This window comes from Condylura cristata, unplaced genomic scaffold (genome assembly GCF_000260355.1).
Source record: "Condylura cristata isolate star-nosed mole 26May11 unplaced genomic scaffold, ConCri1.0 scaffold00025, whole genome shotgun sequence".
In the NCBI taxonomy this organism is placed as follows: Eukaryota; Metazoa; Chordata; class Mammalia; order Eulipotyphla; family Talpidae; genus Condylura; species Condylura cristata.
The window spans coordinates 2,435,910-2,462,837 of NW_004567126.1; the positions used below are offsets into that span (position 1 = coordinate 2,435,910).

At 37.1% G+C, this 26,928-nt stretch overlaps 2 protein-coding genes across 2 annotated transcripts in view; both read right to left on the reverse strand.

The window, feature by feature from the left end:
* Window positions 1-1,644: 1,644 nt before the first annotated feature.
* On the reverse strand, window positions 1,645-9,360 carry LOC101631683 (stromelysin-1). Its single transcript, XM_004689052.1, has 10 exons — window positions 9,259-9,360; window positions 8,317-8,561; window positions 8,075-8,223; window positions 7,844-7,969; window positions 6,140-6,304; window positions 5,816-5,951; window positions 4,824-4,957; window positions 4,246-4,405; window positions 2,802-2,905; window positions 1,645-1,745 (listed from the first exon to the last, which is right to left on the reverse strand). Exons 1-10 carry the CDS (start codon window positions 9,358-9,360, stop codon window positions 1,645-1,647), a joined length of 1,422 nt encoding a protein of 473 aa, XP_004689109.1.
* A 10,934-nt stretch (window positions 9,361-20,294) lies between these two features.
* The window catches only part of MMP12 (matrix metallopeptidase 12), a 19,892-nt gene continuing 13,258 nt past the window's right edge, over window positions 20,295-26,928 (reverse strand). The window contains exons 5-10 of the mRNA XM_004688759.1: window positions 26,359-26,520; window positions 25,815-25,902; window positions 24,310-24,443; window positions 23,802-23,961; window positions 23,007-23,110; window positions 20,295-20,386 (exon numbers count right to left, since the gene is read on the reverse strand). Of these exons, the coding sequence (XP_004688816.1) occupies window positions 20,295-20,386; window positions 23,007-23,110; window positions 23,802-23,961; window positions 24,310-24,443; window positions 25,815-25,902; window positions 26,359-26,520 (740 nt within the window). The remainder of the gene's footprint in view (window positions 20,387-23,006; window positions 23,111-23,801; window positions 23,962-24,309; window positions 24,444-25,814; window positions 25,903-26,358; window positions 26,521-26,928) is intronic.

The window sequence follows — 26,928 nt, forward strand, 5'->3', positions numbered from 1 at the left end:
AGTGCGTGTGAAAGCAATGAGTGGTTAATCATGAGGGTGATTAATCAAAAAGGGTGATCAGAGTTTAATTCCACCATGTACTCCTAATTTTTAGTTAAGGTAAGCTCCCCTTTCTCCCCGCCCCCGCCAAAGTCCAGGGGAATCCCATTAATTCACTCACAGCAGGCTTGGATTCTCATAGACATTTCAAAAGGTTGGCAGAACTAAGCAGTTCTTAAATTTTCACAAACCTGCTTCTCTCTTCTGTCAGTAAGTGCTGTCACCATCAGAGCTTATGTTCAAGGAAGACAGCTTGGAATGTCTTCCCTTGTTTTAAACTACTGTCTTCTCTATCACAGAATTGTCTTGTCTCTTAAGTATGCATAGTAGAACACTTATCTATTCTGTTTTTTCTCTGACTCTCATGTGTTGTCACTTTAGTCCACATCATAAGTCACTTATCCAAACCTAATTTCTATATCTCCCTTCAAACGCATTCTTTCAGGAGTTCTTTGAAAACCACCTAATGCAAAGCAGGTCTTCCTGTTGTTGTATCAAATAAGTCTGTTTTTCCTTTAGAACTTTTATTCAAATTACAATGCCTGTTCATGATTGTCCTCACTTACATATGTAGTTTTTACTGGGCTAATAAAGCCAGAACTGTCCGCATTTTCTCATGTTCCAACAGTGTGTGGCCCATGGAATATGATTAATAAATTATTTTCAAGTGAACGTACAAATTGAAGGGTGAACGAGCTTTTACTGTGATGTGGCTGTTGTGCTAGACACAGTGCTTGGCATTACTCCATCTGTTTTAGGGTCAGCGCTTACCCATGGGCTTTGGGCATGCATGGCAGACACAAAATGAGTACAGGGTGATATTTTCATATGTGAATAGGGAGTATATGAGCACTTATATTTGTTAGGGCAGGAAAATGAATCTTTCGCGGGAATTCTTAAAAAAGGGAAAATATGAAGAGCAGGTTTGAGTCCAACTTCCTCCCCTGCCCCAAGAAATGAGGTGTCTGACCTAGATGATTTGTTATGATTGCAGCATTATATTTTACATGCTGCTCCTCTGCCCCCAAAGTCTGTCCTTTAAGATTGAAAATCCCTAGATCTATTTCCTGGATGGTCGGGTACTTATGGATGCCTGGGTGGTGGAAGTAAGCCTCCTGTTTGTCAGGGCACAGGGAGGACAAGTGGTCCATGGTCTTCCATTCTGGTTGAGCCCATTGTGAAGCACCAGACACGTGGACCTTCACCTTCTCCTCACTGGCTGATCATGTCCTGCCCAAGCATATGCCCAAGATTATAAGGGTGACTGACTTATTTTGGAACAAAGAAAGAAAGCAGTAAAGTAAAATCATTGTTTATTAAATATCATGCAAATAGTAATACCAAGCAAGTAGTCTCTGTACAAGTCATTGGGATGCAACTGAGTGTGCCCCCTTTTCCTGTAGAAGATCACAAGTGCAAGCTCCCAGTGGCTTGGAATGCCCATTACACATGAAGGTGACTGGCACAAGCCCCAGTTCCCATTCTTCGGAATCAATTTCTCAGTCACTACAGATGTAAAAGAAGATGAACTGTTTCAATGCCCAAAGACTTAGGTGAAGAATTTTTCACTTCATTTAAAATGCCCATGTCTTCTTAGTTTCTCTCCTAACAGTTAAACCAGCTGTTACTCTCCAAAATATGTGTCACTTTCTTTGCATTTGGGTCAAATTGCATTTGTGAAGATCCACTGAAGAAATAGAAAAACCCTGCAAATAAAGACAAGGGAAAATAGTGAGATAGTTTTCTGTTTACATGCATTTGGCAGAATATTCAACTCAGTAACAGACAACTGAAGACAGGGCGTACAGAGTTCTAACTACATGCCAGGAACGATGTTAAGCATTTTATGTATTTTCTCCCATTTATTTTTGCAAAGATCCAACGAGGAAAATATATCTAATTCCATTTTATGGATAAACACATTGAGGTTCAGAGAGAGTTACATGTTTGTGTAAGGTCATTGGCAAGGAGACAGCACTCCTTTCCAGCTCTGTCCTATGGCTCAACCTGGCTCTGGCTCCTGGCTATTATTCTGCTTCTAATCAACTAAAATTCTCTGCTTCTTTGGAAACTTTTGATCTCTTTATTTTCTTCCACCTGACACTACTTACCCTCCTCCCCCTATCACAGCCTGAGTGGCATTTCTGACCTCAGAGAAACACATCAATTCTCTGGAACACCAGAGGACTCTTGTCTGGCTCTACCAGCCTGGTGCCCAGGTTACCTTGCCAAAAAGATTACCAGTGTTCACTCATCCTTGTGTAGGAAAAGAACTTTTTTTTATTTATTTCTGTTTGTGAAAACAATTTATTACAATTTATTTTTAAAGTATTTTGAGTTAAGTAGGCATTTGCAGTTTACCAATATGGACAATTTGATTAATTACTCAGTAAAGACAGAGAAAACTCTCTCTGGAATTTGAAGCAATGGTATGGCTTAGAAGAAATAGGGAGGAGAAAGTCAACCAATATTAAATGTGATCACATCTGTGAGGAGAGTTTTATACTGACACAGTAATCTGAAAGGCAATAGCTCTATACAAGGGAATAACACTGGGCATGCTGATTTTATTTGCATGCACAAAACAGGAAGAATAGTGCTATGGTTATATGAAATATTAATATAATTGACACTAAATTGGTAGTTTAATATTTGGGGGAAGAAGGTGAGAACTGGTTAAAGAAAACCTGTTAAGAGTTATTTCAATTCTCTGCCCTCTGATACCTAGTGCTCCATTGGCAATAAAGTAAATGTCCTCTTACCAAAAGCTTCAAAAACAGCATCAACTTTTGAACCGACCCCTGGAAAGTCTTCACTTATTAGCTTAGGGAAGCCTGGATCCATGGACCATCTCTTCTCATCAAAACTAGACCAAGTAAGAGACACACAGCTCAGCATTAGGAAGAGGGCACATTACCAAAATTTCTAAATTGTGATAGTTTAATGGGTTATTTTAGTGAACTTTCCACATAATACCCATAAATGTCAAGCATATTTGTACCCCCAAAACACAGGACTTTAATGGCTCTGCATTTAAACTTAACTCTTAAAATGTACCTCTAGCAGGAGCTGAGGCAACATTCTGCTATAGCAATTGTTTGTTACCATATTTCTTAAGCATGGACAGAGAGAACCTCAATCATTTTTGTCAAAAAGGCATGATGATGTGAACAGATACTTAAAGTAAATTGAATCATTCATCTCAAACACAAATTTCAAGTTCTTTGCCATACTTGGCTCATATATGCCCTCCCTATCTTGCACACCTGGATTTCCCATGCAGCCTCCTGAGGAAAGGATTTGGGGTTAGAAGCAAAGCAGAGTAAATGCATTTTTGACTGTGTTTTCATTGGTCTGCCCAGATGTTGCAGACTCTGGGAAGGTGGTCAAGAATCAGCCTCTGTGTGCACTCTGGGTTCTAACCATGAACTGCTATTCGCTCACCCTCCTCTTAAGCAGGCAGAGGATGAATGACTGAAGTTAAGGGACATGCTTACGAATCATAAAATTGAGAAGACCAGACAAGCATCCACAGATACCCTGAGTAGCCTTTTAAGACCTAGAAAGAAATGTTAAATTGTGTTCTCAGGGCATCTGCTTTTTTTTTTTTTTTCTTAAAGATTTATTTGTGCATACAGAACTGGGGTACAGGCCAGAGGCTCAGGGGTGGTGAGAGGCTTCACCAGAGACAGAGTGGGGAACAGAACAGGCAGATCCACGAAGTACACTGCTGAGGGGAGCAGCGGGCGGGTCAGGAGAGGTCTGCCGCGCCATGTGGTCACCTCCGGGGCAGGTGGGAATCGAACACATGCGGAAGTGGTTTTAGATTCTCAGTGCTGTGCTTTAACCCACTGTGCCACCAGGGAGGGCTGGCATCTGCTTTTAAAGCAAGTAAAGTCTAAACAGATTTAGAGTCCAGCAGAAACCATACATGAAAGATGTATGGGATTTGATGGGTGAAGAGAAGATACCCTACGCAGGTGGAGAGGGAAGGTCCAGCCGATAGCATGTGGAACTCAAAACGGAAAGCTTGGGCAACACTTGTGAGGAAGCACCTGTACTCCACAGCCAGCACCTCCTGTAGTTGTTTGTCTAAAGCCTTTCCTACTGAGAGAGAAGCAGGCTAAGGTGAGGGCAGGGAATTGCAGTGAAAGAAAAAATAACACCCAACAAGCCTCCATCCAATATTATCCTGTTGCATCCTACCTCCAGTATTTGTTCTCTGTGAAGAAGTAAGTTTTCTTCTTTTCTTTATCAGAAATAGCTGCATCTATTTTGCTTATGGTTAGAGGAAAACCCAGGGTGTGAATTCCTTTTGGATAACCTGCTTGTGCCTCATTTCCTCGAACGGCCCAGAACTGTTTTCCTATTAAAAAATAATTGAGAGTCCTAATGAGTATGTAACAGTTAAGTCTTTTCATTTTAGAAATACTTTTTAGCATCTCTGGCTTTCATAGTAAAAAAGGAAGCAGAATTTTAGATTTAGTCACCAGCTTAAAATGGGTACCTAAACAAATTATTTGTAGACTGATTATACAAACACAGATCAAATGAGGAAATTTATAATACTGAGGAATTTATATTTATGTATTTATTTATATCACTGTAACAGAAGTAAAATAATATGTCTTGATTATTGCTTCATTACTTTAGAGTAATAAAGTTGGTTTAGAGTAATAAAGTATTGCTTCATTACCTTAGAATAACAAAGTGAAATTAAAAACCTGTTCATTTTTCCAGTGAGAGGGTTTATTTTAACAACTTAAAGAAATTATAGTACTTACCTTTAATAATGAAAACAGTATCCCTGCTGGTAACTTCATATGCAGCATCGATGCCCGAAGGGAGGGACGGCCAAAATGAAGAGATGGAATGAAATTCAGTTTCAGGTACACTCAGTTGTTTGCGCCAAAAATGTCTGCAATACATGTACAAGGAAATATAAACTGAAACAGTCTTTCACCTTCAGCATCTTTTCCTCATGCCCTGCCTCTTTCCCCATTCCTCATCTTCTTGACACCAGGACAGATAGAAATAAGGTATATCCCACAGGAGATACTTTTTTCCTTCACCTGACTGCACCTCAGCTCCTCCCATATGATTCCAGAGTAATGTCTCTTGTGAAAGAAAGTTAGCCTAGGGTGCAAATTTACTATCCAAATTACCCTACAATGCAAATGAACTAGCTTAATACCTATAACTCATGCAAAACAGTATGCACGTTATAGTTACCTACATTTTAGTGTGTCTGAACTGTGTGGAATATTCTCATTTATGCATGAACTATTCCGGAAGTATATAAAAGAGTCCTTGATTATAGATAATATGAGGAAAACTCAGGAGCCAGGGTTCACTAAGGTATGGCAGACTCGGTCTGAACTTCTCATTTTTGCTGTTTGAATTCTCTGCTTTGCATGTTCATCCAGCAGTGAATTAATTATTGATTAACTACAAAGCTTATCCTGCTGTCATTTGTAAAGACGGAAAAGATAAATTTGATTCTGAAGCTCTTCTTGTGCCTTTTTGTAAAGCTACCATGACTGTAGCTTAAGACATTCGCAGACACTCAGGACAAGTTTCAAATCATTCCAAGTCATTGAAAATGAACTTGATCATTTTAGAAAATGGTGGGAAAGTGGAACACCAGTTCTAAAGGATTTCAAGTTCAAAGGAATCATTTTTGTTTTGTTTAAAAACATCAAGTTTCTGTTAATTTCCTTTTCTAGGCATTGTACATCAAAAGAATAGATAGGAAAATAAAACTTCCCAGTCTAACCTGTCTTTAAAGAATAGGATCTCTCCCCTCAAGGTGGTGACGGCATCGAAGGACAAGGCAGGGTCACACATGTCTAGAGTCCCGGGTCCTGGAGGCGCAGATTCTGTGGGCAACACAGGGGCACCAGGGGGAGGCCCTAAAGGGAACAGATGGCAGATGCAGTGATCCAACATTAGGAGCCATGTGATGCTCTGCTCAGTTTATGTGCTTTTCAAACATACTGTACATGCTTTGAATGGAATCCAGAATGCTCTGTGCAGCATTTAAAGCTTTCCTGAAAAGCATGATTGCAAAGCTACACCTGACTTTTCCCAGATCACTCACCATACAGAGACTGGATACCCTCCACGTCATCCTGAGAAAGGCGGAACCGAGTCAGGTCTGTGAAGGTGTTGTACAGTGGGTACATCAGAGCTTCTGTGTTGGCTGAGTGATGGAGACCCAAGGAATGGCCAAACTCATGAGCAGCAACGAGGAATAAATTGATGCCTATTTAAGAAATTATTGGTAATAGTAACTCACTTAAAAACAAATGCAATACATGTATCACACAGTTGTGTATACTCTTTATTTCCTAGAAGCATACAGGACTTATTTTGCCTCTCTTTTTGGTTAGTCAGTGAATTGACTGATTACACACTTAATGCAAAACCAAGTATTTTTCAAGGCTCATTCAAAGCTTGTCATTGAAATGAGTCTTTGAGCCAGTGTCTAGTCAAATCAAACTACGCCCCTCTTCAGCCCCAAAAGCCTATTAACTTATTTCATGAGAAAGGGGTTCTTTTCCCTGTATTCATGAACCAAGCTGTTGAAACATCAATAAATATTTCTCTTCAGTTGTCAGTGAAAAACACTATTTCAATGTTATTAACATTTTCCACTTAGTCTCAATGAATCAGTTTATTCCACTTAATTCTGAAATTCTCTGACAATGAGAAGCCTATTCCTCCCCCCCCCACCACCACCCTGAAGTTGTTGCCTACATAATTCTTCAGCCTCATGGTCAACAAGTACTTATTGGGTCCACAGGTATCAACAATGATAGATGTCAGGACTAGAAATATACGATGTCTAGCAGTTCTCACAAAAGACAACTGCTGTCCAAACATTAGCCATATACAGAATATTTTTTCATATTAAAAAACAAACAAAAAACCCCAGAATGCCAAAACTGGAAGGCATTGGGTAATTTGATTGACATAGACACTAAAAGTTACTTTTATTAAGTCTTGTTTGTGTAGCTGGTGATTCTGGTAGAATTCTCATTTGAGACTTTGTAGGAGGTTCCTTTGCAGGAAAAAGTTGTTAATTCAGTTAAACCAAGAAGTTTACCTAGCACAATCTTCACATTTGTACTCTCTGCAGAATTTTTTTTTTTAGTTTTTATTATAAATTCTAATTAAAGTTCAGAGGCAGTGTTACTTGTTTCAGTTTTTTTAAACTGTGGAAGCCATTTCTCAAAGTATCCATTTATGAGTTTAGAAACATTCTTTTATCTAAAGTGTTTGTACATTGTTTTGGGGGTTTAGTCCTTTCCTTCAGAGTAAGTTCATAAACACACTTAACCTAGAGAGAGTCAATATAGGTTGGTTTAGCCAGAAAAATCTAAATAGGAGTCACAGTTACTGGGTTTTAATTCTTATTTCTGTTTTGAAAAATAAAAAAAAATAATTGGGGGCAATTTCCCCCAGTTGGATATAAGCAATCTTCAGGACACACAGTAGTGTATGTTTATTTTAATATGCTAATCCCTGGATATCTACAAAGAAATTTCTCTTAATGGTGAGCCTAAGAGCACACTGGAACCATTGTCATCAGAGAAATACTCAGTGATGGCTCGAGTTGCAGATGAGATAATAAACGTTTTAGACTCCTGAAAAATTTTCAATGATGATAAAAACAGATGTAAACTCTACTGATCTTTGATCCACTGGGAAATCCAGAACACCCATTTCCTACATAATAGTTATTAAGACTTTTATAAATATAAGCAAAATCAATCCAAGTCATCCTGAGTGTATAACTGACCTGCTGTATCCTCTGTCCATTGTTCATCATCATCAAAGTGAGCATCTCCGTGAATTCCAGGTCCGGGTGCAAAGGCATGAGCTAAAATTTCTCCAGGCCCATCAAAAGGGTTCATGTCTCCATGTTCTGATAGAGAAAATACTTTTATTGTAGTGATAGGTGTCAGGGGCCCTTTAAACTCTTTTTAAGTAAAACAACACCCAATAACTGGAAGCATTTTATGGTTTTTACCTCTAACTGAAAAAGTGATCATGATATCAGCCTCTCCTTCCTTAATCCTGGTGAATGTAAGTGGTGTCACCTCCTCCCAGACTCTCAGAGCTTTCTCTATGGCAGAATCAACAGCATCTCTTGACAAATCCAGCGTATAATTCACAATTCTGCATGGGGAAAATTGAAGACGATACAGTTTTCCTCCTGGGATAGTAGTTTATAAAATCTCATGTATGTGAAAACCTCTTTGGACCCAGTACCTGTAAGTGAGGTGTGTTTTCCTCCACTTGGGGGAGCCAGGAAAGGTTCTGAAGTGACCAACATCGGGGATTCCACATCTGGGCTTGTGCATCATCTCCAGGGTGTCAGAGTCCAGCTGCCCGGTAACCTTCAACCCCAGGAACCTCTGCATTTCTTGGATTTTTTTCACAACTAGACTATTGTCCTTTCTTCTAAAAAACTTTTCTGCATCTTTTGCAAGGTTGTAGTAGTTTTCTAGATATCTCTAACGGAATAATAATAATTATAGATTTTAGATCATTGTTACTATTTTTATCGACTTATAGTAAATTTGTGTAGTTGCCCACTCAGTATTTTTGAAGTGTTTCTCTAGTTTGCTGAAATCAAAATAGATGGTATATTTTGTTTAATTCTTCAGTTATAGTTGCCTCCGCACTGTAGTGTACCTTTGTAACTAAATAATGTCTGCAGTTTACTACTAAAATAATGAAAATGAAGTGGAAAATTGAGGTAGATAGCCAGTGACTTGTAAGGAGAAAAGCAAAACAGACAAGCATCTATAGGTATAACTGTGTATTTCTAGTAATTTGACTCAATTTTATCACATGTCTATGACTAAAGAAAAAAACATCTAGATAGATTTTTGTACTTAAATGTGACCTTCGCCATATAAATATCTAGCAAAAATTATATTGAACTAAGGTACCCCCAAAACTTGGAGTACTTCGTTCCATCCAAACTGGGCTTGGTCTGTCCACTCTACGCTTCTATCTGTGTGCCTCCACTGTGCCATCGTGTGATTTTCCTGCATGAAAGAAGTGTCTGCACAGTGTGATACTGAGACTCTACATATCCCATTCTTGAACTACCCCTGCAAACCATTCAGAGTGATTTATAATGGAGAGCAGAGTTGGTTTCCCACTTGGCTCATCAAGGAATGTGAGAGACACCTCCTTGGTTACCTGAACAAAGTCCATGCTGTTCTGGTTCTCCGCACCTCCAGCCAGTGGGTAGGCAAAGCACGTCGCTGTACACAGCACCAGCAGAATCAGAAAAGTCTTCATTTCCACTGATACTAGTTGGTTCTATGTTGCTTTGATGCTTGCTCTTTGCCTGTCTCCTTCTAGATTTACTCCTTGAAACTCAGCTTTTATAGGGTGACAATGTTGGTTTGGTTCATCCCAGCTTGACTCATGATTGCCTTCATCTGAATATCAGGAACATTTCCAAAAATTCCAGCTCCAACGTACGATGATATAATGTACTTTACTAATTTCTCTCAACCATCCCAATTTTGTAAGTCAGAACAGTGATTAAGCTCCAGGAAATGCTTCCTGCCCTGCTAAGGAGAAAACTGGAGCTCTTCTCTTTTTTCCTCTGGAAAAAATTAAGTAACTGGAATTTACTGGTCAATTTATGTTTGTGTGTTTAATAGAAGTGGGCTTACTTGGTAAAAAATCAGAATCATGCAGAACTGTTTCATGCAGTTTTATTTTAAGAACTTATCTTAAAATCCATGTGATAATATGTAAGTGAAAATCTGTACCTGTGAAACTACAGTGTTTAGTAATAGGTTCTATAAAAAGCAGATAAAATAATAACTAGAATAAAATTGGAAGGAAGGGCTCAGTTTTGGGGCCCTGATTTAAAAAAAAAAACCTATTAATTGCTTTCTGGTTAGATTTGTTAGGCTTTAAGAAGGAAAGCTGGCAGGCAGTTTCAAATAAAAATTGTCTATGAGAAAAAAAAGTGTAGCCATTTTTTTTTATGTCCATCACAAGCTGTGCCATAAAGACTAATAGAATGGAACTGAATTACCTTGCTCACTGGACTGAAATTCTACTGTCTTTTATCTTCTATACTTTCCTTAGGTTTTCTCGATCTCTTCCTCTTCCCAAAATTTAAACTTTTAAGTATGAATGGGGGAAAATAATCCCTCCTAAATACCCCATCTACCTAGCTTTTTCCTGTTCTCCCTTCTTTTCCTTTCTCTTCCTTCCCCTTAATTTTTTGGGTAGAGTACTGAACACATCAGTTGTGTAAGTGCTTGTGGGAAAGACCCTAAACATAACCAGAGGAAGAAACTTTGTTAAACTTTTCAGTCCTCTCCTCACCTTCTCATCTTCCCCACCTCCCTGGCCCTTACAAAAATAAAGCTAAAAAAAATTAAAGACATATAAAAGTGAAAGGCACACAAATAAGAGGCAGCAAAACTTAAACTGACTGAAAGTTCACTTAGTGAACAGCATTTTTATTCATCACTGTGGTTTGTTGATTTGCTTATTTGTTTTCTATAGAGTAAAACATCTTGGGACAATTCAGTAAAATGGTGAATAAAAATTCTGTGTACCAAGTGAGCATTTAGTAGAGGTAAGTTTTGCTCCTTCCCACTTATAGCCATCTTGCATTTCCTTGTTTTTTATTTGTTTATTGTTTGTTTCTCAATAAAATTGGCAAGTTCAACCCAATGCCTATAAAAGATGTTGCAAGATTCCCATTGGTACTAGGTCACTGTACCTGAGGGATGTCTGGTCCTTAGGACCACTTGGTGTGGGGAACTTTGAAATCCACATTAATCTTGACTCTGCCAAGAGACATTTCAAAACTCATGATCTATATTCCTTTGGGGAAACACATCTGTGTCTTGATTGGAATGGGGGCAATCTTTGTCCATACTAATGGCAGGATAGCTCAGGGGATGGAGTGGAAGCACAATCTGTGGCAGATAATGATTCTAGCAAGGAATGAGAGTCAGGCAGAAAAGTCTAAATCAGATGCAGAGAAGTTGTGGAGGCCGTACGCATTAATTTCTTATGGGTAAAGGCTTTTACTTTGTGAGTGTTCTCTGGTGTCATAATGCATAAGAGATATTTAGAGGAAAGTCTGAAAGGCATCATGTTTATTTTCCCAAATGTTCAAATGAGATTGGAAACATGAATTTCATTGCCCCTCAAATAAACACAGAAGTCAGCCTCTAAGAACACCATCATCTCTTGAAACAAAAATGCAGCACCTTTTCTGGGCCCAGAAGATTTTTTTGTTCAAAAAAGAGTTCATTACTTTTTTTTTTTCAAAGATTTATTTATTTGTGCATACAGAATGGGGGTACAGGCCAGAGGCTCAGGGGCAGTGAGAGGCTTTACAATAGACAGAGCGGGGAGCAGAACAGGCAGATCAATGAAGTACACTGCTGAGGGGAGCAGGGTCAGGAGAGGTCTGCCACGCCATGTGGTCACCTCCCGGGCAGGCAGGGATCGAACTTGTGCGGAAGTGGATTTAGCTTCTCAGTGCTGTGCTTTAACCTGCTGCGCCACCAGGGAGGGCCCATTAGTTATTTTTTATGGTATCTTGTTGCCGATTTTCCCCTGAAATATAATGTGAATTGCTTACCTGTCTCCCTCATAATACTATAAGTCCCTAGAGAATAGTGTCTGTGTTTCATTTATTTCTGTACGTCTTATATTAACATATGTCTTGCATATAGCAGTACCCCCAAAATTGCTTAAGGAATTTGTTAATATGTAGATTTTTTTAAAGTCAGACATGAGAGATAAAAAATGCACAAGTCATGCAGATGCTTTTCATTCTCAAATCTTCCACCTTGTATTTACCAAATGCATCAAAAATCAATTTTTCAGAGTTTTATGTGTAATTGTAAAAGCTATCAGCTTTACTCTTTTTAGTAAGAGAAAAAATATGGAAGACTTATATACTCAAAATCCTCATTCTTGTGTTTGTCAAGTATCCAAACTAAAATTGTAGAAACAAGGAGTTTTCTGGAAATGAATGAGGTAGGGAATTTATATATTGTAGACTAAAGCTTGGAAAGCAGTGCTGTTAATGATATGGAATATGTAAAAAAGTAGATGAATGAAAGAAGTAATGAAAGTAGGAAGGGAAAGAAGAATAAGAATAAGGAGGGAAGAAAAAAGGGAGGGAAAAGACGTCAAGAAGAAGTGAGAATAAATACATCAAATGTAGAGGAGAGTTATAAACACTAGGGAAAAACTGAACTCTTAGTATAGAAGTGAAAGTGTTTCAAAAAATAATTTGTTAATGGCTAATATAGAAACTATAGTATAAATTATATGAAAATAGTTTTTTATTATTAAATATTAAAAAAATGCCTGATTTTGTCACTCTTATCTCTAAGATTAGAGGCTTGGAAATAAACTTATATTCAACAGTTCAAAACTTAGACTGATAATGATGGTCCATACTACCTCTAGTGTCTGGGTCTTAGATGCAAATAAAGGTATAGATTTGGAGATAATAGTTAAAAGAGAAATCTGGAGAGTTACTTGAAAGTAGGAACGAAGAAAGGATGAAAGGAAGGTTGGTTGTAATGTAGCAGAAGGAATGAACCCAATATAATTAATTATATTAGGAGTCAAGAAAGAAGTTGTGAAGGAATTCTGTAGAGAGAATTGGAAAATCCCCCAGGTAAAGCTACAGGTACGTGTGCATGGAAGAAAATCCAGGAACAGAATAAATAGTTATGCAGAATCAAGAGTGTTTAGAGTCTGTGTGGAAAATGGTAAAAAGCAAGTTTTTATTGAAGTGAAAAGTGGGTGAAGGGAGATTGAAAAATGAAAAAGTTGTAGGAAGACGATTGGAGGTTACTCCAATCAGTCAGCAGCTAAGATACTTACTTTTTTTTTCTGTGGATGATGGAATGCCATGTTCCTATAAATTTTTACATTTTTATTATAGAAAATTTAGAATATAGAAAAAAACTGAAGAAAATAAATCATTGATAGTCTCACCACTAGGAAAAAAAATATTAGTACTTCATTGTAATTCCATGTAGTTTTTTTCTTTCTTTCTTTTTTTTTAAGATTTATTTATGTTTGCATACAAGAACTGGTGTACAAGCCAGAAATGTGGGATGTGACAGGACTTACCAGAGACAGAGTGAGAAGCAGAAAAGGCAGATTGATAAAGTACACTGCAGAGGGGAACAGTGGGCATGACAAGAGAAGTCTGCTGTGGTTCATCTCCCTGGCCAAGGATTGAACTAGCTTCACAGTGCTGCGCTCTAACCTGTTGCGCCATCAGGGAGGGCCCACATCTAGTTTTTTAATACCTGGATGTTCTTTTATATATCATACTGACCAAGGGAAACTAATAAAATGTCATCTGTTTTTTCCAAAATTCTAAATATCACCAGCCAGAGAAGTATGAATTAGGGGATATATTCCCTTTAAATTGTGGGATAAAACATGTTGCTTAACAGACTTTTTCCCCTCAATTTTTTCATAGCGGACAACAGGTCATCTATGTTAATTTTTATACCTATTTGCCACATAAACTTTCCAACTTCTTAGTTGAAAGGGCAACAGGAAGAGAAAAGGAATAGGGACAGATAAGGTCTGCACGTGGCTGGCTCCATCTTTCCTCACTTATACAAGCATGATGACTCAGATCACTCAGCACAAGTGGTAAAAATGTTGAAACCCATCATTCAAATTCCTTGGCCCTGACAGTGTCCTTTATTGGACTCCAGGCAATTCTGATTTTATGGAAAGGAGGAAAACATTTTGTAATATTCTTGGCAAGTATTCCAACTGTGCAAACCCAGTAACATCAATTAAGATTCTTAATGATACTTCAGCAGGCTATATTTTTGTTTCTTTGGATTGAAAGGTAAAACACATTGCTTCAGAAATAATTTTTCTCAAATGAAGATTACATTAGAAGTGACACAGGACATCAGGGGCACTAACTAAAACTGACCAAGGACACTGCCCAGATAGTTTATTGGTCACTCTCTGAATTCTTCACCCATGCACACAACTGCAAGACTACTCAGGTTCAGAGAGCAACAAAAATGGGATTTATTTGACAAACCAGGGAAAAACAAAGAGTGAATGAAACTAAAATGGTCATTTACCCCACTCCAAGCAAGTATCCTAAACAAAAAGTATCGAAGATACTTTAAGTCCTAAACAAAAAGTATCAAAGATGGCATCTTCCCACCTGAGGCCTGGAGCACATAGCATGCAGGCTATAGGCCTGGTTCCAGCTTACAAAGACAACAGAAGATAACAACAGGAGATGCTCCCAGAGCTGCTGACATGCCCCAGCGTAGCACCAAGCAAGTGGCAATCACAGCAGTAGCTGCAGTGGCTGAACAACCCAACAAATGGCCACACAGTTCAGTGAGATGCCACGCTCCAGGTCTTTGCCTTCTCTGCTAGGCTGTAACAGCACCAAAACCGGGAATAGTTTCAGTTGTTTGGCTACTTGCAAAGTCTCTGAACCTTTCCTCTCTGAGGTTGGCTGCTAGAGGACTCTCCATGTTTTTCAGAGGCCCACAATAGCCTTCTGGAAGAACTGTCTGGGAGAGGGAGGGCCTAAATTGCTGACCCCAGAATCACTGAGGCCCTGAAAATACTGAATCCCAAACACCAAGTCCTCAAATGCTGAATCCCAAACACTGAATGCTGGGGGCTGCTTCTGCAGTCCCTTATATATATATATTATCAGAGTCTGTACCCTAAAATACAGATACTTTTTAGCATTTTCCCTAGGGCTCTCTACCCCCCCCCCACAACTTCACTATTCCTTTAAACAGTGGGAAAATTCATTAAAAAACAAGCAGCATCACTTGAAATATTGATTCTTTTTTTCTTTTCATTTTCTGTTTTGTAGCGAAAGTTTTGGGAAATCTATTTCCATGGCTGCTGATTAATTTCTCCCTTTAAAATTACATATAGACCCTCCCTGGTAGGTTAGGACACAGTACTGCAAGGTGGCCGCAGTCATGTCAGTGCCAGTTTGATCCCTGCCCTGGAGGTGATCCACATGGCGCGGCAGACCTGTCCTGTCTTGCTCACTGCTCCCCTCAGCAGTGTACTTTGTCAATCTGCTTGTTCTGCGCCCCACTCTGTCTCTAGTGAATGCTCTCACTGCCTCTGCACCTCTGTCTTGCACCCCAGTTCTTGTATGCATAAATAAATAAATCTTTAAAAAATAAAATTATATATAACATATACTACATATATAGATATACATATAAATGTGTGTATAGCATGTGTGTGTATATAAAATTTTCTAATTTCTACCTTCTTTGGAGTACAAATTGAAACTTGTTTGAGTTTCTCCTTCAATAGATTCTGTCCATGAGACAATGATTTTAGGGTTAGGACCACTTCATTTTTTTTTTTTTTTTTTACATTTAACTTTGTAAAAGACTTGTATTATTTTAGAGCAGTTGTAGGTTCAAAGCAAAATTAGAGGGGAAGATACAGAAATTTACCACATACTCCCTGAATCCCAAGCATTCATAGCCTCCCCCCTTTATCAACATCCCTCATCAGGTGGTACATTTGTAACAATTGATGAAGCTACATTGACACAGTATAATCCCTGAAGTCCACAGATTACAATTCATTCTTGGTGTTGTAAATTCTGTGGGTTTGGACAAACATTTAATGACATATACCCATCATTCTGGTATCATCCGAGTAATTCTATTTCTTTAAAACATCTTTTTAGCTCCACCTATTTATGCTTCTTCTCACCCCATCACCTGGAATTACTGATCTTTTTTAACTGCCTCCATCCTTTTGCCTTTTCCAGAATGTCATATAGTTGGGCTCATATAGTAGGGAACTTTTTCACTGACCTATTTCACTTAGTAACACATATTTAAGTTTCCTCAATATCTTTTCTACTTGATAGCTCATTTCTGTTTAGAACTGAATGAGATTGCATTGTTTGGCTATGTCACAATTTATTTATCTGTTTACCTACTGAGGGTATTTTAATCACTCTCCCCTGCCCAAGTTTTTGACAATGAGGAATAAAGTTGCGATAAATACTCATGCATATGTTTTTGTGTAGAGATGTTTTCAAGTCCTTTGGGTAAATATCATGGAGCATGGTTGCTGGGTCTTTTGGTAAGAGTATGCTTGCAAGAAATTATCTTCCAAAGTGATTTGACATTTTTGCATTTCCATTATCAGCAAATGAGAGCTCTAATTCCACATCCTTGCGAGCATTTGGTGTAGGCAGTGGTCTGGACTTTGGCTGTCCTGATAGATAAGTAGTGGCATTGTAATTTTTACCTTGCATTTCCCTGATAAGATGTGACAGAGAGCATCTTTTATATGTACTTATTTGTCACCCATGTATCTTCTTTGGTGAGGTGTCTGTTAAGACCTTGACAATTTTTTTTTTTAATAGGATATTTGTTTTCTTATGTGAGTTTTAAGAGCTCTATGTATATTTTGGGTAACAATCCTTTATCAGATGTGTTTTTTTGCAAGTGATTTCCTGTAGTTTGTGATATGTCTTATTCTCTTATTTTCTCTCATGGAACAGGTTTTGACTTAGTGAAATATGGCTCAGCAATTCTGTCTTTTTTGCAGTGTGAAGAAAACAAAGCTAAATAGTTTAGGGACTATAATCATCTAAGTGAGCTGTAAGGCAAACCTGTAGGACTATAGATGTAAGTAAAAAATTTGATAAAGTAAAGAGAGTTACAAACAGAAAAAGGACAGGTGGAAGGCAAAAGGTATGGTGTGGCATGAAGTTCTATCAATTGGATAGAATTGAAACAGCTACTTAACAGTCATAGCTGAGTTTCCTCCGGGCTGGGCATATCAGCAAAAGAGTCAGCATCCCTGTTTTGTTAAGACTTACCAGGAGGCAGAGGAATGGGAAACTTTATTTATTTAAAGATTTATTTATTTATCCACACAGAATGGGGTACAGGCCAGAGGTGTGGGGGCGGTGAGAGGATTCACTAGAGACAGAGTGGGGAGCAGAACAGGCAGATTGTTGAAGTACACTGCTGAGGGGAGCAGCAGGTGGGTCAGGAGAGGTCTGCGCGCCATGTGGGGCGGGTGGGGAATCCAACTCATGCTGAAGTGGCTTTAGCATCTCAGTGCTGTGCTTTAACCCGCTGTGCCACCAAGGAGGGCCCAGGAGTGGGAAACTTTAAACTGGAAATAGGGAAGGTTATTCTGATTGTGCTGTTAGCATGGGGATCTGTAGGTGGGTTATCTAGAAACAAGGCATACTGTGCTACTGGCTGGAGGTGTATATTCGTTTTTTTTCTATTTGGTCATCATTTTTATCTGTTATTGGCTAAAGGCCCATGCTAGCTTTTTTCTGATTGGCACTGGTTCTGATCAAAACAGGTCAAACATTAAAGGTTCTGTTTGTTATTAATAAAGCTCTGACCATTTCATGCTCACTGTCATAGAAATTATTGCTTAGCTTCCTAAATTGTCACTATAATTAATAACTGAGCTTTCTGCAAGTCCAACTTAGGGCTGGCTAGCTGGCTTCCTGGTTATTCATTGAAGATAAGGGGATTGGTGTCCTGAGTAGGCTGTACTCTTATCTATGGTTAGTCATTGTCCTTTTATAGATTCACTCTCTCACTGGAAAAACTGCTTGTGTCCTTTTTAAATTTCTGTAGTAGATGAAAGTTTAGGATATTAACGCTTGGCTGAATGACTACTTCTTTTGCTATTCACATTATTCTGGAGTTTAGGTTTCTGGGGTTGGGTTTCTTCACATTTTTCTCACATCATCACCAGTAATGTCCATTTCTCTCACAAGTCTGTGGTAGTGGTCCTATGCTGAGTTCTGCACTGAGACTGCTCATCTTTTTTTCGAGTCATAATGTGTTACTATTGACCCATCTTTTGGATGGGCACATGACTTTTTTTTTGTAGTTTATTTAAAAATTTTTATATAAAAGTGATATATGTATATATGTTATATATACACACACATATAGTCCTTTTTTTAAAGACCACTTCTTGAAAATGTGTTTTTCTTTTTCTTTTTCTTTTTAAAAAAGATTTATTTATTCATGCATACAGAACTGGGGTACAGGCCAGCAGCACAGGGGCAGTTAGAGGCTTCACCACAGAGAGAGTAGGGAGCAGAACAGGCCGACTAATGAAGTACACTGCTGAGGGAAGCAGCGGGTGGGTCAGGAGATGTCTGCCACACTGTGTGGGTCACTCCCAGGGTATGGATCGAATTCATGCTAAAGTGGCCTTAGCCTCTCAGTGCTGTGCTCTAACCTGCTGCACCACCAGGGAGGGCCCTGATATATATTTTTTACATCATTCTTCACCTTGTACATTTTTTCATCTCAGTTGTAATCCCCATGGGCTTCCTACCACCAGTTCACCCCTGTGCCATCACCATGTCCTGGATGGGCACATAATTTAAGAATGAAAGAATGAAGTGCTGTGTTGTAGTAATAATTAAAATTAAGGTTGGAGATATATATATATATATATATATATATATATGTGTGTGTGTGTGTACAAGGCAGAAGTAATTCACACAACCCCAACGGAGCTTACTGTATGTTGTATTGCATACATTAAATGTTGTCAGAAGAATGCTATCAGGGCCTGAACTTTTGTTATCTTACATAGTTTTAGCAACTAATGCCTCTCAGTTTTCTTAAAAATGTATAATGTGGTCAAACAAATATATATTCAGAGTTGTCCAGTAGGAAAGGAGAAAATCATTACACAGTGATCTTTTACTATTTTACATAGAAGGACTAATTTTTACACCCTCTATTCAAGCTAAAGATTAGAAACTCCATTTCACAGATGAGAAAAATGGTTACCCCAAACTTAACATATTTAATCCCATAAACTCAGTGAGGTTGTACAGATGGTGCAAATATTGTCCAATCAAAATCTAAGCACAGGGAGCAAGACTCAAATGGACTCCTGGCATCTCGGCTCTGTATGATGCCTCATTTCATACCTCCTTCCCTCTAGGATGGTGGTCATCTGCTGTAGGTTCTGTCAGGGTTGTGTGTAGTCTGGACAGTGCTTCCTTGACTTCAGACCAAGAATTCAGGTCACTTTAGGGGGTGGTCAAAACATATGATTATCTTTTACTTTTCCACTAGCCATGTTTCTCTTTACACCTTAGTTTTATTTAGGAGTGGTCCAGGGTTATTTTCAAACTATATAACCCCTTTTTTCAGAAAAACATTCGTTATTTTGATGGTTTTATTTCATTTATTTTTTGAAGTAACATTGATTTACATCGCTATGTTTTAAGGGTTTAGGTTCATGCTGCTTTCTTAAATGTACATTACAAACCAACAGATTACCAGTGACCCTCCACTACAGTCCATCAGTACCTCTTTGCCCTTCACACCCCACTTTGAAGAAAATAAATTCTTCTGTCATAATCCCAAGTGTTTGTTTTGGCTTTGTAGTTCATTTGCTTTGTTCTTCACTCTGCTTACAAACTCTAATTTAAACTCTTAAACCAGTGCCATTCTCTGTACCAGCACCTTTCTCTGTGCTAGTGCTCTTGTATATTATTCTTCTTGACATGATTGAAATGAAGAGCATAAATATTCAGCTACAGATAATACAGATTTCCTTGGAAAACTCAAGGACTTGAAGAAAGTTAGCTGAATTACAATTCTATAATTCTCTATTGATTTTTTTTATTTACAGGCAACCTTAAAACCAAACTCTTAAAAGCCAAATACATTTTTTCAAAATTTTCTTTCTTTACATAAGATGTTAGGGAATCAGCACAAAAGGATAAAATTACATTATTAAAATTATATAGTTTACTCATAATTTCTTTTTTGGTCATTTTTAAAGCTCTAGAAAGATTTTTTTTACCCCAAAAAGAAATAAATTGATACTCTTGCTAAAACATTTAACGTTTGTGGAATTATTTCATTTGTAGCTAAGAGAAATAATGATATAATATCTCAAGTTGACATTAGAAATCAAAATATTCTCTTGGTCTTTAAGGTGTCTGTTTTCAAACTTAATAGCAGAGTAAAGTAAGAGTTTTAAAAATTTGACAAATCTTATATTTTATATAATAACTTATTTTTATAATCAGTTACCAATGACCTGTAGCGTTGTTTTATTTTATGATATATACTGCTATGTGAAGGTACATTAGGCACACATCAAGTCAGCATATATACTTATTAAACCAAAGTGAGTTGACAAAAACACCATTCATTAAATCATTTACACCTCATCTCATGGATTTTGATGACACGATTATGATGGGCATCATATTCAACATGTTTAGATCCTTGAAAGAAATAATAGTGTCCTGAAAATGAAAGCAAATTAAACAGTTTAATTCTACACTTGTATGTTTTTTTTTAAATAATAGAGATCAAGATTCTATATCATACCAGTGAGAATGGCAAAAAACAAGCAACAACAAATGTTGGCAAGAATGTGGAGAAAAAGGAACTCTCCTACACTGTTAGTGGGAATGTAATTGGTCCAACCACTATAGAAAGCTGTTTGGAGGTTTCTCAAGCTGCTAAAAATGGAGCTTCCATATGGTTCAGCAATTCCACTGCTAGGTATCTACCCAAAGGACATAAAAACATTATTTCGAAAGGATACCTGTAACCCTATGTTTATTGCTTGCTTCCCTGTTTACAATAGGGAAGATATAGAACCAACCCAGATGCCCCAAAATAGATAACTGGATCAAGAAGTTGTGGTACATATATGTAATGGAATATTACTCAGCAATCAAAAAATAAACTCATGCCATTTGTGGCAACATGGATGGAGCTGAATCAATGAAAAACTATAAATCAGAGATATTTTATGGGGGTAGAAAGGGGAATAGGATTGGAACTGGGGTGGGAGGAGTGCACTGGACTGTGGTAATGGCACACAAGCAGATTGGTGGTGGGAAGCCCATGGGAATTACAACTGATGAAAAAATGCACCAAATGAAGAATGACATAAATAATAATAATCCAGAAAGAAATAATAATAATTCAGGAAGAAAAAGAAAAATACACTCATAGCAGGAGTGTAAGGGATCAGGAAAAAAAAAATAATTGTAATGAAGTAAAAACAAAGCATCAACTAACAACTATAAACCAGTGATATTCTATGAGGGGGGAGGGGAACAGGTTCAAAAGGGGTGGGAAGAGCATATGGGACTATGGTGATAGCAAACGGGTGAAATGGTGGTGGGTCCATGGGGATTACAGCTGAGATGAAAAAAATGTACAAAATGAAAAAAGATGTAATATATAAATACAGATCTCTGTTTTATATATATATATATACATACATAATATATATAATATATATAAGACATATGCATAATATAATAATAAAGATAATATATAATGATAATATAGATCTGTTATATATACATAATATATATATAATATATATTATTATGTATATTATATATGTAATACATATTCATTAAATCACTAACAACCAAGCTCATGCACTTTGGTGACACATTATGTACATTATAATATACATAATATATGCAATATATATTACATATATAATATGCATAACATATTATGTATATATTATATATTGGAATATATTATACATATTGTAATATATAATTTCATATATATCATAATATATAATCATGTATATTGTAATATACATAATATACAATATATATTACATATATAATATATATAGCATATATTATGTATATATTATATATTGGAATATATTATACATATTGTAATATAATCTAATATATCATAATATATTAAATCATATATTGTATATATACATATATTATACATATATACATATAATATATATTATAATATACATTATTATATGTTATGATATATATTATTAAATATTAAATTATATATTGCAATATGTATAATATATTCCAATATATAATATATACATAATATGTATGTTATATATGTAATATATATATTGCATATATTATGTATATTACAATGTACATGATTATATGTTATGTATATTATATATGTAATATATTACATATGTTATACATGATTATATATTATGTATATATGTATATATTATATTATTTATATTATATATTATATATAATATGTACTATGTATATTATATATTATGTGTGTATATATATAATAACAGAGATCTATATTTTTATAGATGATCTAGACTAAGCAAGATCTTATTTGAGAATATAAGTGTTTAGTTCTTTGGCTAGGTGTCCTGCCCTTGCTTGTTGCCAGTCATTTCACCATTAAATATCATCCTACTTTTCTTGAGAAGATTGTTTGGTCTTAAATGATTTGAGCTATTAAGATTCAAATGTTTTTGGAATGTCCTACACAGGTAGCAAACTCAGAGTAGGGATCCAAACCTCACAGGAGGAGCTAAAAAGACACACACGGTTGGAAATAAATTATCTGGACTTAGTGAACATTTGTACATGGGCTGACCTTGCTTAAAGACATCCCCAAACACAAACTGTTAACATACTCAAGCTTCTCTCATCTTCTCCCTCTCTTCTCATGCCCTCCCCCCAGCCTCATCCATAAAAGTCCACAAAGAGTGAGGGGGCTGAAAGGAAGGTAAAGAATACAAGATAATAAAATGGTAGAACAGACTCCAGTTTGCCTGAAGCCTGGCTGCCATATATTCATACACACGTGCGTACTGATGTAATTGGAGATTGCAACATTCAGACCCATAGAAATGGCATTTGGGTTTACCAGACCATCCTCAGAGTACAGTAGATGCCACATAGTTCATTCTTCTCACCTGCCTAGTCTAAAGCATACATTACTATGTTTTCCCCTCTGTGGCCATATGGAGAGAGTAAGAGCCCTTTTCTTGCATAATTTATAGCCCTAATCTTTGGTCTTGAATGTATTATAATTACTTCAGTTTTTGAAGGGACTTGCAGTATATTCATGGTTTCCAAATCTACTTACTATTATAATAGTAGACGGCATCAATTTTAGGTCCAATTCCTGGAAAGTTTGTGATAATTAATTTGGGATAATTAGGGTCCATGATCTGTCTTCTCTCATCATACCTGAGAAAAGAAACAACCAGTAGGAATTCAGACAGAAAATTAATTTCATGACATAAAGCTTGACATTTCTTGACCTGAACCACAAAACCCACCTTATTACTTCCTGAAAAGCTATTCTTGAAATGATTCAAAGACAGTAATAGGCAGACCAAGAACCTAGACTTACTCCATGTCCCTATAGGACTCAAACTCTAGACTTCCTGACTTCTGTTCAAGCACTTCTGCCCAGACCTGCTTTATAGAGTCTCACTGTCTAACTTACTGTTAGTGAAGATCTTGCAGGATGGGCTATTGCCAGGTAATGGTTTCCCCATTTTTTTCTTTGTAGGCTCAGTGGTTATGGGAAGAACCTTGAAAATCTTTACCTGCTTCAAATTGACTGTAAATACTAAGTTTTATACATCTATAACATGATCTTCTAACATGTTTCTACTGTAATTAATGTGACATTTTATTTAAAATATTCCTTTAAAAAGCACATTATTTGTTATCTCATATAAGAAAAAAAAGTATAGAGAAAAGAATTAAGTTGGTGATAAATATTCCAGTCCTATATACTTTGGATCCTCTTCCCAGAAAGGTTATGGAAGTTTGGAAATTTGCATGGAAACACTAGCTTCTGGAAACCTTATTCCCTTCCTATTTTATAAACCTTCAGAATCAAATCAAATTACCAACCATTAAAACTCACCTCCAATATTGGTTATCTGCAAAGAAGTAGGTCTTTTTTAAATGTGGGTTAAAAACAGCTGCATCAATTTTTTTTACAAAGTCAGGGAAGCCCAAAGAACGTATGCTCTTGGGGTAGTTTGACTGTGGTCTTAAATTGCTGACCAACCAGTACTTATCACCTGTGAAGACAAAGAAAAAGGATACATTGAAATCCCACAGAAATAGAGAGATACTGACTTGCAGACAACTCCATTCTTTTATGTATTTCCAAATTGTAACTCTTTCCTATTTTTTAAAAATGGTCCATCTGCTATGGTTCCCTGTGTTTTTTGGTTTTTTAAGTATTACCCTCTTATATTCACAGACTTTCCCCTAACGTGCATGCGTTACCTAGGATTTTATACCTCAAAGCCACCATTAATGAAATTGGGAGTGCTTAGTGGTCCATATTTAGAAAAGAAGTAATATTTCCTTACTTTGTTCTCTTCCTAAAGGTTAGCTCTGTTGCAAAATTAACGACAAATTACCTTTAAAAAGAAAAACGTCCTTTTTGTTTCCAGTTTCATAAGCAGCTTGAATGCCTGATGGTAACGTTGGCCATAAAGAAGAAATTAAGCTAGCATTGCTCCATGGACCCTTAGGAAACTTCCACCAGAAGAACCTGACAGAAAAAGAAAACATAAAACATTTTCAAAAATTGTAGACTCAGGAACCATGAAACGTGAGTGGAAAGAACCTGTGAAATGACTGATGTTTCTTTACATCAACTTCACCTCCTGTTCTCTGGTTGTCTGTAGGACCATCCCACGATGAAAGAATTCTATGAGTCCTTGCTACTAACAATGATTTCAACAAACAAATGACATAAGGAAATTGCTGGAGTTTGGGGTAGAGATTTAGGTTTTAGTTAAGTCTCACAATCCATTTGCCAGTTTTGTAATCTTAAATTACTCACTCTCAACTATCTCGGTTTATAATCTCAAAAATAGAGAATGTTTGCCTACCCACTAAACAGTAAGGTTCTCCAACATTTGCTTCAACCTGTATTCAGAGACAGAAACTGGGCCTCGTTGGTGGCCTCGGGGTTAAATCTGAGCACTACCCCACTACACCTTGAGTTTGATCCCCAACCATAGAGCTAATCCACATATGGTGCAGCAGGTGCAGCAGACCTCTCCTGTCTCAGCAGCTGCTCCCCTTAGCAGTGTTTTTCAGTAGATCAACCTGTTCTGCTCCTCATTCTGTCTCTGGTGAATCCTCTCAATTCCCGCACCTCTGGCCTAGACCAATAAATATTTTTAAACAACAGATCATTCTAGAGTTCTCTTCTCTATAAAATTAACAAGTTTTTAAAATAAGTATTGTTACAGCTTGAATCCCACACTTCACTAATTTTTTTATGTATGATTAAAATTCTCTGGCTCCTCTGCTTCCTGTGTTATCTTTCTCCAATCCAGATTGCTACCAAAAATACATTTTTTGAAAAATGATCTTTTTATAGCATTTTTAGAAGGTGGCCAGGTGCAGTGCAGGCAGCAGTAGGGAGGCTAACAGGCCTCACAGTCTCTGGTGAATTTTCACTCATCTGGGCTTCTGGTAGCTATGGCTCCTTGGTCTTTCCACTGTACTCTGCTGCAGGGTCCTCTGCTGTGATTGAATCTTGGCTCAGGTGTGCCCTTTACCCACACCATGCTCCAGATGCAGGCATCAGTCATGCATGCAAGACCACAGGTGTTGATCATAGATGCTAGTAGCAGGAGAGTAAGAAACCTGCTCACTTCCATTGGCTCTATACTTTGTGATGTTAATTTTGCAAAAATCCATTTTTAACATGCCATTTTTTAAGTTAAAACACAACATAATGATAATAAACTCCTGCTTCAAAATATAAATATTTATCAACTGCCGTCAGAATCAAGCACAAGTCCCTACACAAGTTATATTTGATTTACTTTCCATTGTTTTCCACAATGCTTTAATAAAAAATATTTGTCAGTCTTTACTGTTTATTAGATATAAAAAATTATCCTACCTGTCTTTAAAGAAAAAGATTTTATCATCCACTGTAGTGACAGCATCGAAACTGGGGTCACAGGTATCTGGGTCTGTATTTGGCCCTCCTGAAAATATATTTTAAGAAGCATTATAAAAAAAAAGTAAGAGGAAAAACTATTCTTTTTTAAGCATTCAGTTTTCTTGATGAAAAATACATGAAAAATGTAAGCTCTTAAACTTTATTCACAGGAAGCATACAATAAAGATGTTTTCCCAGGGTGGTTGTAATGTCACAGAGGAGAAAACTCTGATCGCTGTGTTTTCCTGCCTCAGTTAGGTTATTTCTTTGCATGCCTTCTTCGGCAGGCAGTGGTATGTTGGTCAAAAAGAAGACTCAGGTTCTGCCTTTGGTACTGTCATTAGCATACTAGACATCATGTGTTTATCTGTAAAATGAAAATTTTATCTGTCCTACCTATCTCACAGAGTAGATGTTGGCATTTCACTCAAATGTAGAGATTGTGAGACCATTCATGATCAGGTATCTTCATAAGCAAAATGATTTGAGAAATTTAACTCACCATAGAGAGACTGGATGCCACGTATGTCATCAGCAGACAGGCGAAATGTAGTGGGGTTAACATAACTAACTGTGGGGAACATTATGGCCTTTCGGTCTCTGGAGTGGTAAAGACCCAAGGAATGACCAATCTCATGAACAGCAACTAGGAACAAGTTTACACCTGTGAGGAAACCAACCATAAGGAGAAAGAACACTGAAATATATTAGCATCTATAGGACAATGATATAACATCTGGCACAATGAAAAGGGAAACCATTGGAAGCCCTGGGTGACTCATCCCTCCCTCTTGCACAAGGTCTTTCAGCATTATTAGTGTTGGCACCATGCACCAGATAATTCTTTGCTGTCAAGGTTTTCCTGTTCATTATAAAATTCAGAAATCTCTGGTTTTACTATTAATTAAGTTCAAGGGTGAAGTCCACACCTCCTCCCCCAGTTTTGATAAGTAAAAATTGTCTTGACTGCATTGAGACTTCCAGAAGATGGTGGCAGGGTAAAGATGCCGAGATCACTGCGTCCAGGCCTGCATAGGAATTGAGGACTAAAAATGGACTACAGACTCACTTA